This window comes from Crinia signifera, chromosome 2 (assembly GCF_055691185.1).
Source record: "Crinia signifera chromosome 2, ASM5569118v1, whole genome shotgun sequence".
Lineage (NCBI taxonomy): Eukaryota > Metazoa > Chordata > Amphibia > Anura > Myobatrachidae > Crinia > Crinia signifera.
In genome coordinates, this window is record NC_139218.1 from 237,398,286 (window position 1) to 237,410,752 (window position 12,467).

Here is a 12,467-nt window from a genome sequence, read left to right on the forward strand (position 1 = left end):
ATTTCAGCCTTTCCGCGGGAGGTGTGTACAATTTTAATATCGTGTCGCATCGCATGCATTTAATATAGGAATCAGGTATCTGGGTGCCTGTACAATTAAAAATTGGGTACAATCGCATCGCATGCGATCATATAGCATGCGATGCGACGCGATCTTGTGGTTGTACAATGCCCTGCGATGGAGATCGGGGGCGCCGTGATAATACACAAGTACCTACACTAGTGAATGTATTTTTTTGCTTCTTGCTGATTTTACTGGTGCAAATAGTATGCAACTTTTTAAAAAGGACGCATGCCGAAGCCCAGACATGCCAAGGAAAGAGATTTGGTGCACCTAAGCCTCAGTGTACAAGGGGCACATCTGTACAGGCATGTTTTACAATTAGGTTCACATGACTTCTGTTAAGACTGTGGCTTTGCAATATGCAGAGTAAACAGTCTAGTCAGCACTATACATTATATAGCCGATGTGTCTTCTACGTTAAATAAAATTCCACATTCTCAACACAGTAGCTTTATTTATTTACTTGTAAATAAATATTTTATTAAATAACAAAAGCATGCAATAATTGTTCTCCGGCACTGATAGTATACTTATACATGAACTATGATTGGTATCATGGTTGGTTAGGTTTTATATATTTGACACTGTATGAAAGGTGGATCAGAATGCCTTCCTCATCCGTTTGGTAAAAAGATAATAACTGGGAATGTCCAAACAATAATTATCAATGCTTATTGGTTGGTCATTTCCAATTACTGACAGCTAACCAAATTAATGACTAAGGGATTCTGATCCACCTATCACAGCGTGTCAGAGACATGCAGTGACAGCACCAAAGGGTAACGTGACTATCCCATCAGTGCAGTCTTTTACTGCATTAGACTATCCACGGGGGAGACCCATTCTCTCCATTATGGTACATTCCCCTTGGTGCCATCCTTTTCCCACCACACTCAAAAGTAGCAGATAGAAGTCTCTCGGCTTGTCATGTCCCAGTTCCTGGTATCCATGAAAAAAGCCAATGGACACTGTCTTTCTGTCAGTGTTCTGGGGGAATTCAATGAGTTATACACTCACACAAGATAACTGGACATTCCCTATAATGACAGCTAGGGGAAAAAAAGTTTTGTAGTGACACCCATATAACCAAAATGTGCAAGTTATAACAATCAATTAACTACTGAATGGGTCTACTTGGGTATGTAACATGCACAAAAAAACTACATAACAGGTTCTTTACAAAGCCCACACTTAATTTAGCACATTGCAGTTTCAAACATCTACTACAGGTCAGAGTGTTAACCCTTTCAAGTCCAACGTCTAGTCAGGCTCAACAGCCCGAGTGCTAGTAGCAGACCCAATGGTGACCCACTTTGAAATAAGAACATTAACATTGTAGAACAATTTTTAATTAAAAACAAATATATGCAATTCATTTAAACATTTCAACCAGATTGTTTGAATTGTAAAATAAAACTAAAAAAAAACATTGGACTGCAAAAGGTTAAAGAATAATTGCCTGGGGTCATTTTTCATAGTGTAAAAAATGTGACTTTGCAGCATGTCTTTTATTTTGAAAAAAAATTTGTGGGGGGGGGGGCAATCCAATTAGAGCCAATTTTTTTGCACAAAAATGACATGGGATACTTTAGAAAAGTTAATGGACCTGTGTGTTTTTGTGACTGCAATCAGAGGGTCCTGAAGAAACCCTGATAAATTTGGACTGCATTCAAATTCCCCCTTAAGTAAGTAATGGTGCAAAAATCAGGGGCGGGACCGGTATTTTTTTTTTGTTTTAGTTTAATGCATAAATGAACTAAACAGTGGTCCTGTTGCTCTCAGCCAAATATTATAGTTTATGTAAAAGTTTTATGTTACTTTAATACTATACTAATAAAGCTGTACCTAAAACTCAACACCGTATGTATACCACGTGACTAGTAAGCATGGCTAAACGTACTAAAGTGTGAGTTTTTAGAATGAGAAAAGTTGCCCATAACAACCAATCAGATTTTACTTTTTAATCTAGCACCTTCTCATGATAATAGCTAGAATCTTATTGGTTGCTTTGGTCAACAGCTCTCACTTCTAAAAACTCACTTTAGTCAATGTACCCCTTATGCTTAGGATCAGCTGTAACAAATGACATAAAATGCAGATGGAAAAAAATGAATTTGCTAACCAGCTTGTGTAACATTCTAGAAACTAAATGACCTGTGCAATTGTGACTTCCAGTACAGGCTCTACCCTGCAGAATGAATTCTTCATGTTCTCAACTCAATTAGCAAAACCAAATCTCCATGAAACCATGGAGTATTACACCAAAATGCTCAATTAACATTACCGCAGCTTACATTCTCCTCTAAATTACACTTATTTTTTTAAATCCCACTCTGTAAAAGCTTTTATTACATTTCTCCAATACTCAATCTGAATGTGACATTCTAGTTCATAGGTCTTTTGGAACGAACCAATACAGAAGGGAAACAATTGATGCAGAATACATAAGACAATAGTTAGGTAGAGATCCAATATAGAGGAAGTTCTCAATGGAGACTTGCGTTCTGTGCATCCGCATACATGTGGGTTGGGATCATTTGGTCTACACAGCATGATGGTCGACAGTCATTAGGCCGACACGTTGTTAGTTCGACAGATCGTTAGTTCGACCGTGAAAAGGTCGACATGGAGTTTTTCACTGTTTTTTTTTTACCTGAATGTCAACACAGTCGACATGGACACAGTTTAAAGTGCACCGCATCGCTCGGCACACTATTTTATTCTCCCACGTGTGAAATACCGCCTGTCGGCACATGTCGGCTCAAAAAAAAAACAGTGAAAAACTCCATGTCGACCTTTTGACTGTCAAACTAATGACCTGTCGACCTAGACCCATGTCGACCTAATGACTTTCTACCATAATGCTGTAGACCAAATGACCGCATCCCATACATGTAATATGTGACTACCAATGACATTTCATAACGATTCATTTCAGCATTATACTTTACTTAATTAACCCCATAGTTTATCTTTGGGCACTTCCCTGAAAACATTAAGTATCCCTTGGATGTATGTAGGAGAGACCACAGCAGATATCGCGGACACCTGCTGCGATCCCTCCATTCCAGGTGCGAACCGCATCCCCCATAGTTTGTGAAGCATTCCCAAAATTGTCCCCGTAGCTATGGCCATATGAAAATGATGGTAGCCCACTGTAGCATACGGGCTAATCATCACATTTGCAGCCAGCAGAGTTTCTCCGGAACTCTCCATGGAAGTGGCTTCTGCGTATGTGCAATCAGGCTGAGCGCACATGGGCAGCAGCACCCTTTGCAGCTTAGAGCAGATCGAAGGGATGGGCTCCTGTGGATGCTTATTAATACAGTACATCCACTTGATGTGATCGCATATTGTAATGCTATCATGGGTGCAATATCGCTTTGAATATGCAATCTATGATAAATGGGCCCCAGTGTAGGCTTAGCACATAGGCAAAAAATACCTCATAGCTGTGAGTAAGCTTTGAAGAAAAGTTAGGATTTTCTAGTTACACAGGGAAGCATTGCTTTAAAAAATAGTCTGGGTGAGCCCGAATTCCGAACGTTAAATTAGCATCGATAAGGCATTTTTACTTAAGGGCTTGGCCTAGGGATAACCGCGGATGGTCTAACACCAGCGGTAACTAGGTTTACTATCAATGGACACTCAGTGATGGTAAAACACAAGCATAGAGGCCCATTGTCAGACAGCAGCATTCAGAACTAGTTTTCTCAAAATGGATGAAAAAGTAATCAATGGCCACATATTTGAATAAACAGACCCCTAAATATGTGACAAACTGCCCTACCAGCTAAAGAGAATTGTACAGCTCTTTGCCATCCTAGAGCTCTGTGCTGTAATTCTACTCTTTGCAAATGACAGTATTGGGCAATGATGTTACAATTATGTAGGTTGCGTCATCCCACTCATGTTACCAACTTTACCTATTTTAAAATGGTGCAAGCCCTTAACCTAAGAAATGGCAGAGACCTCCAAAATCAGTTTAAACAAGTAGAGCACCACTGAGGGTGCGGCCAGGATATTATAGGGGGTAATTGGACTGCTGCTGTATACAAAATCAGGCATAACCAAAAGGAAACAGCAACCTGGCAAAGGATGTAAACCAACCATCTGCAATATGACATTCTGCAAGGGTTAGACATCATTAGCCATGACTGAATAAGGCAATGGGTGGATGGGTTAGGTGCCCTTCTTGTGCCAGGAATATTTCAGACTGGCATCTGCCATGGCTACAGCTGTGCATGGTCCAGCAGGATGTGTCCATATCTTGCTAACAATCAGCATGACCCATGCCAGACACAGCCCTCCCCCACTCCTCTCACCCACCTTCCTGTGCTTCTCCTGGTAAGGTAGTGCCAGCCAGGGCATGTCCTTGAGGAAGAGCTGCCATTTCTTTTGGTCGGGATCTGAAGAGATGAAGACGATCTCCAGGCGGTCCCGGGTCTTGCAGTAGAAGTCGCTGAGGCCGGGTAACAGCTGCAGGCACGGGGCGCTCATCCCGCAGCCGAACAGCAGCCCGAGCAGTGACACCCGGGAGCCCAGGGACTGCACGTCCACCTCCTCCCGCTCCGCAGTCACCAGCTTCTCCCCCAGCAGCTCCAGCAGCAGCAGCCCGGAGTGCTCGCCCCGCTTCTCCCCTGGCAGCCCGGGCTCCGACATACTGCTCCCCCGCTCTCCTGTGCGCTGGATCCGGCTTCACACAGACGCGCTCCCCGGCGGCCGGGTGGGGGTGAGCCGCCTGCGCCACACAAGCTGCGCCAGAGACAGTCCGGGCTGCACTGAGCCGATTGGCTGCTGGGCGGACGGGAGCCGGCGGCGGCTGCACATGGGCACAGGGGAGGAGGGGAGGGGGATCTGCTCTGCTGCTGCTGGTGCCATCTGGGTGCTACCGCCCTGTATTATCCTCATTATCTTCATCATAATCGCTCTGTCCCTGTACAGTGACATTAGGTAGCAGCATATTGTCCTGTCCCTGGACAGTCATATTTGTTGTGACCTGTACTTACTATATGGAAGTGACCCTATATATGGATAAAAAAAAAAATGACCAAGTACATAGAATAATTTTTTGGCCTTTATGAGTGGATTAACTACAGTATATCATGCAAGACTTCGTACCATTCCAGTAGACAGATGTAATACTAATATATATGCTATTTCTATTTAATTATTTATTAACAGTTAAAATTATGCCAATTATATCTTTTACAAGTTTATAAAGTGCAATTCCAGAGGATTTTATGTACCACCCTCTCCATACTCCGAAACTATTACTTCACTTTTGTGAAGGGCACAGTGTCCATTTGATGCCCAGAGTGCTGAATGCATTAAGTTATGGTGCCTTCCCATTAGATGAATATACATCAAAAATCAGAAATCGGCAGCACGTGGGATTTTTTTTGGATCTCAAATAAACAGGATATGGCCTGAGGTATATTGTGGGTATGGGTAAAAACCGGACCCAGACAAGACCCAGGACCGGACATCAAAATCTGTAGTCCGAAGCTTGTAGTGTCCTGTCCTGGGGGTGTCCTTCACGTGACACCTGTCACCAGGGAGAGGAGGAGGGAAGAATAAAGCCTCCCTGTATTGTCCGGGCATGTAGCAAAAAAACTGAATGGTTCGGACCACCCGGGGAGGCTGTAATCTCCGCTTCCCTATGTCCCTGGTGAAAGCTATCACAGGCATCCCCCCGGACAAGGACCCCCCCCCCCCCCCCCTCCCGGACTGGACACTACAAGCGCTGCAGACTGCAGATTTTGATGTGCGGTCCGGGGTCTTGTCCGGGTCCGGTTTTTACATAATCCTTGCAGCTGCAACTGTATCTTATTAAATAGAGTAACTGGGTCATTATGCTAAAGCTGCAACTGTTAGATCTTGTACTGAGGGGGTTATTCGCTTACCCCATGCGTTCGTGCGGGAGGGGACTGATGTTGTGTATCTGGCAGCGGTACTTGTTTAGTTTCACAGCATGGCCGCCCGCTACTTCCGGGTTCGGCGTTTGGAAAACTATCTAAAATAAAGTCCATGCCAACGTGAATTGGTTCATACCCCCACTATCCACGTTGGCATGAAGTTGATTTTAGATAGCGTGGCGAGCATAGCGAGCCCCACCCACTTCCTTCTGAACGTGCACGCATATGTAAGGGTGCCTCAGAGCACCCTTAAATATGCGTGCACATTCCACATCATTTGATGGTCGCTGACCATCGAATTATATGGGTGTTCCCCTGAACACTGCGAATGGATGTTTATTTAAAACATCCATTTGCAGCCAGTGCGAAGAAATGCACCTTGCGAATGATGGGCCGGCGTACCACCATTTGCAAGGCGGGGTTAGGTTGACACACAAGGATGCAAATACGCATCAGAGCGAAACAAGCAGAATAACCCCCAGAGTGTAGCTAGCATTAGTGGCTGCCCATTATTGCCCAGAGTGTACCTAGAATTAGTGGTTGCTGATTATTGCACAGAGTGTAGCAAGCATTAGTGGCTGCCCATTATTGCCTAGAGTGTACTTAGATTTAGAGGCTGCTCATTGTTGCACAGATTGTAACTAGCATTAGTGGCTGCCCATCATTTCACAGAATGTACCTACAGTAGCTTTAGTGGCTGCCGATTATTAGCATATATGCTGGCTGGATTATTACCTGTTTCCAGTGTGAAGATCTCTGGAGAAGACTGCACTATTGGGGAGTCACAAGCAGTCGGGAGTACCCACTTGGAAGATCAGGAATAACATTAATGCCACAATAATTTTCCAAAAACTAGTGGAGTTCTGCAAGTAGACAAATTTATGGGGCATACACCCGAGGTGATTTTTGCCTGTTTTCTAATACCCCTTTTACACCAGAGCCTTGACTCGGGTTATTACCAGTCCGGGCTGGGGCTTGGTGTTCATGGGCTGAAAAAAATTAATCACAGGTCCAGTTCCCAGGCTATCTGATACGGGAAATGCTCAGGGTCGGACACGGGCCTTATCTGGGATTAGTGCCTGTGTAAATGGTACTTATCTGAGTTATTTGGCTCAGAGAATGATGCAAAGAACTGATTGGCGCTTCTGTGGCTCTGACAGATGATGTCATCTGCCGGAGACCCACACAGGGCACATGACAGCACATGGAGCATCGCAGCAGCAGAAGCAGCATTACCAGGCTGTTTGTAGTCTGTACCCTACACTACAGCAACAATCTGTCCTGCAAGAACTCTGCACACTGTGTTTACAGCCTCATCTGCAGCAACACAAGCGGCCGGGGGAGGCGGGCACGCTGAGACTGCTGAGTCCCCCGCAGGGCACCTTGGGAGATGTAGTCTCCCCCTTCACAGCTCACACTACCGGAAGAGCAGCCAGTGATCAAACAAACTGCCACTTGGAACTCCAACTCCCAGAGAAGGTACAAAAATCGGTACATTCGGTACAGTTAGATTTAGCCGGTACAGACCATTAAAACACGGTACTGTACCGGCTAAATCAGTACACAAGAAAAGCAGTGCTGCTAGGTCGAATTGGGTTAACAACGTTTGAAAACACAGCACTATGCAACCATACAGTAGCCCTGTCCTCCTCGATTGCACAGCATTGCAGGCAGGCAGACAATAGCCAGGATAGCCATGATGTACGACTACCCAGGCCAGCCAGCCGTCATCACCATTCTCACCAGCTTCAGAAGGCACTAAGACGTCAGTACACCTGAGCTCGGCATCACCGCACCTGTTTGGTGATGATGGTGCAGACTGCAGAGAATACCTGTGAAGCCCGCGAAGGGACGCGTTTACCTGTGAAGGTATCCGCGTCCCCTCGCGGGGTTCGCTGCGCTCGCCACACTTCGGGCTCGGTGGCTCGCTGCGCTCGCCACACTATTCTATTCTCAGCTCCACGCCGACGTGGATAGTGGTGGCATGAAAAGGTCGGAGGACGCGTACCGCCGCCCCTCGCGGGCTCGCTGCGCTCGCCACGCTTCGGGTTCACGTTGATCTTGGGGTGGCGTTAACAATTGTGGGGGCCATTTCACACTTCAGGGTGGCTATTTGGGCTCTGTGGGCCATTTAACATTGTTTCCTATGGAAAAATCGTGTCAATTGAGGCATTGAACAGTAAAATCGGGTCAATTGAGAAATTTAACATTGGTCCCTATGGGAAATCGCGGGCATTGCGTCGCACCCGATTTTTAGTGCATTCAATGGCCGCGATGCCCGCGATTTCTAGTGGCGCCGTGAAAGTAAAGAAGTACCGTCAATTTTTATTTACACCCATTTCACATAGTAAAATCAATTAAATACAAACTGGGGGTGGGATTCTCTAATAGACGTCTGCCATCTTTGCCACCTACCGTTGCATAATCCTGTATGCACTTACATGTGCAATTATTTATGCAAAGGACAGCTCTTGCAGTAAGATCTGTCCTTTGTGATGTCACACCATGCTTGGAGGGATATCTAAATGCGCTGCGGAGAGAAGCACATAGGTTTCTATAGGGTATCACCAGCAGCGGTGTGCCACCAGAGAGGCTTTAGTGCATAACAAAATACATTATAAAGTCCAATGCTTTGGGTTTTTAATGCATTTTCTTATGAGTGCATCCCACCCGGTACCTGTTGCAGAGTATTGCTAGCATGCAGGTGGGAGAAGGCCACTAGCACATTTATGCAAAGAACACTGCTATTTTTGGTACTTTTTACCTAGCACGGCGCCCATCGCGGGCATCGCGGCAATCAAATGCACTAAAAAACGGGTGCGACGCGATGCCCGCGATTTCCCATAGGGAACGATGTTAAAAGTGTGATTGGACGAGATTTTACTGTTCAATGCCTCAATGCCCGCGATTTTTCCATAGGAAACAATGTCAAATGGGCCACAGAGCCCAAATAGTCCCCCTGAAGTCTGAAATGGCCCCCACAATTGTTAACGCCACCCCACGATCAACGTGAACCCGAAGCGTGGCGAGCGCAGCGAGCCCACGAGGGGCGGCGGTACGCGTCCTCCGACCTTTTCATACCCCCACTTTCCACGTTGGTGTGGAGTTGAGAATAGAATAGTGTGGCGTGCGCAGCGAGCCACCGAGCCCGAAGCGTGGCGAGCGCAGCGTGCCCCGCGAGGGGACGCGGATACCTTCACAGGTAAACGCATCCCTTCGCGGGCTTCACAGGTATCCGCGTCCCCTCGCGGGGCTCGCTGCGCTCGCCACGCTTCCGGCTCGGTGGCTCGCTGCGCTCGCCACACTATTCTTTTATCAACTCCACGCCGACGTGGATAGTGGGGGTATGTAAAGGTCGGAGGACGCGTACCGCCGCCCTGCGCGGGCTCGCTGCGCTCGCCACGCTTCGGGTTCATGTTGATCCTGGGGTGGCGTTAACAATTGTGGGGGCCATTTAAGACTTCAGGGGGACTATTAGGGCTCTGTGGCCCATTTAACATTGTTTCCTATGGAAAAATCGCGGGCATTGAGGCATTGAACAGTAAAATCGCGTCCAATCACACTTTTAACATTGATCCCTATGGGAAATCGCGGGCATCGCGTCGCACCCGTTTTTTTAGTGCATGCGATGGCTGCGATTTTTTACCCCCGATGACCGCGATGGACATCGTGGGCGCCGTGCTAGGTAAAGAGTACCCTATTTTTATATATCAGTTGTCATAGAAATGTCTAATGTGATTGTTTTTTTTTCCCCAATTGCAGTGTACAGCGTTCCTGTCAAAAACATGGGGCTAAAGCAATGACATCTGTGATAGTGGAACATCTCCTATAATATGATTTTAATGTCCAATCAAAGGAGGATGCTTGCATGGGAAAATGGTACTTCTTTACTTTCACGGCGCCACTAGATTAGGACAGATAGAAAATCGCGGTCATCGCGGGCATTGAATGCACTAAAAAATCGGGTGCGACGCGATGCCCGCGATGCCCGCGATTTCCCATAGGGACCAATGTTAAATTTCTCAATGGACACGATTTTCTGTTCAATGCCTCAATTGACACGATTTTTCCATAGGAAACAATGTTAAATGGCCCACAGAGGCCAAATAGGCACCCTCAAGTTGTTAACGCCACCCCACGATCAACGTCAACCAGAAGCGTGGCGAGCGCAGCGTGCCCGCGAGGGGCGGCGGTACGCGTCCTCCGACCTTTTCATGCCCTACTATCCACTAGGGTGTGGAGTGAGAATAGAATAGTGTGGCGAGCGCAGCGAGCCACCGAGCCCGAAGCGTGGCGAGCGCAGCGAGCCCCGCGAGGGGACGCGGATACCTGTGAAGCCCGCGAAGGGACGCGTTTACCTGTGAAGGTATCCGCGTCCCCTCGCGGGGCTCGCTGCGCTCGCCACGCTTCGGGCTCGGTGGCTCGCTGCGCTCGCCACACTATTCTATTCTCACTCCACGCCCTAGTGGATAGTAGGGCATGAAAAGGTCGGAGGACGCGTACCGCCGCCCCTCGCGGGCTCGCTGCGCTCGCCACGCTTCGGGTTGACGTTGATCGTGGGGTGGCGTTAACAATTGTGGGGGCCATTTTACACTTAAGGGGGGCCTATTTGGCCTCTGTGGGCCATTTAACATTGTTTCCTATGGAAAAATCGTGTCAATTGAGGCATTGAACAGAAAATCGTGTCCATTGAGAAATTTAACATTGGTCCCTATGGGAAATCGCGGGCATCGCGGGCATCGCGTCGCACCCGATTTTTTAGTGCATTCAATGCCCGCGATGACCGCGATTTCTAGTGGCGCCGTGAAAGTAAAGAAGTACCGGGAAAATATTTGGAAGCTGAGAGACATTACCAGCAGGCATTTATGTCTCAATTGATGGCTATGCAAGAGAGACAAATGCCAGCACCACTTCCACTTCTTTTTTTTTATGTATTGTGTTACAAAAAAAGTTTTATAAAGTGTCCTAGAATGTTAAAGTTGTTGGGCACAAAGTTTTACAATTGGTCTATTTTCCAAGTTTTTGACTGTTACTTACTCATACACATCTTTATCTGTCATTATAAGACTGTATAACATCTATATATAAACAATGTATGAAAAGTTTTATGCATATTTTCAGCATAATAAAGCAAAAAAAACTTGAAGATTAATAATGCCTTTTTATTTTAAACCATTGAGGGAAGGTTTGTTGCAAAGGTGTCCCTGATTCTTTCTGAGGTGTAATCATGGTCCCCATCATAATCTGCTGATTCAGGATTGCCCCCTAACTCAGTGTCCTTCACATTCCACTCTGGAAGAAAGTGTTTCTTTTGAATTTCACAAATGTTATGGAGAATGCAGCAGGCTGCTACTAAGTGGGGCATTAATTGTAGGTCCACATCATTCCTCTTAATCAGGCAGCGCCAACGTCCTTTTAAATGTCCAAAGGCATTTCCACTGCCATCCGAGCAGAAATTAGGGTGTGGGTGTAGGTGACCTTTGCCGTGGACAACTCAACATGTTGTGTGTAACCCTTCATGAGCCAATGTAGTAGAGGATATGCAGCATCGCCAATGATATGGACCGAGATCTCCACCTCATCTACGAAAACTGATTTCTATAAAAAAAAAATAGAGATTGTCACTATAAATACAGAGGAGGCAAGTGTACATTATAGGATAAGCAATATGTCACGTTTAAACCACAGCAGAATATTTGTGTTAGCCAAAAATACATGGGTCCATCAAAGAAAAAAAAACATTTACACTATATTTTTACCTGTCTAGGGAACAGACATCCACCCGGCTTGTCCTCAGCAATCTCATACAGCTGAGAGTTAGCGAACACTCTGGCGTCATGTGGTCCCCCAGGCCAGCCAATGAAGACATCTATAAAACTAAAGAAAAAAATACCTTATATCTAAAAAAATAAATTTACAAAGGTTCATAATAAGCAAACGGTAAATATGTGCTTACCAGTATTGGTGGTCCATAACAGCCTTAAGTATAATAGAATGCCACCCCTTCCTGTTATAGTAGTCCGCAGGGTTGTCACGAAGAGCAATGATGGGGATATGGGCATAGGCGTGCGCAGCCCATTTTCTTAGGGGGTGCACCATTGGAAGGGCATGTCCATCACCCCCTACTGGGCGTGTCCATCACTGCCTACTGGGCGTGTCCATCACTGCCTACTGGGCAACAATGCAAACTAAATAGAAGGTGATTTATTTATGTATATGCACTTCAGAATTTATGATACCCCACCACACAAACCGGAAACTGGCAGTGCGCACCGAAGGTGCGCTCCAAAATTTTACACTGTAATGCCCATTACACATAATGCCACACACTGTAAGGCCCATTACACATAATATAATGCCACACACCATAATGCCTATCACACATAATGCCGCACACAGAAATGCTAATTCCACATAATACCTCCCAACATAATGCCCATTTCACATAATGCCAAACACCTTAATGCCCATTCCACATAATGGCAA

General features: G+C 46.0%; 1 protein-coding gene across 1 annotated transcript in view; it reads right to left on the reverse strand.

The window, feature by feature from the left end:
• Positions 1-4,889, reverse strand: part of NXN (nucleoredoxin) — a 104,664-nt gene extending 99,775 nt beyond the window's left edge. Inside the window, exon 1 of the mRNA XM_083174059.1 lies at positions 4,393-4,889. Within this exon, the coding sequence (XP_083030185.1) occupies positions 4,393-4,725 (333 nt within the window). The 5' untranslated portion in view covers positions 4,726-4,889. The remainder of the gene's footprint in view (positions 1-4,392) is intronic.
• Between the last annotated feature and the right edge of the window lie 7,578 nt (positions 4,890-12,467).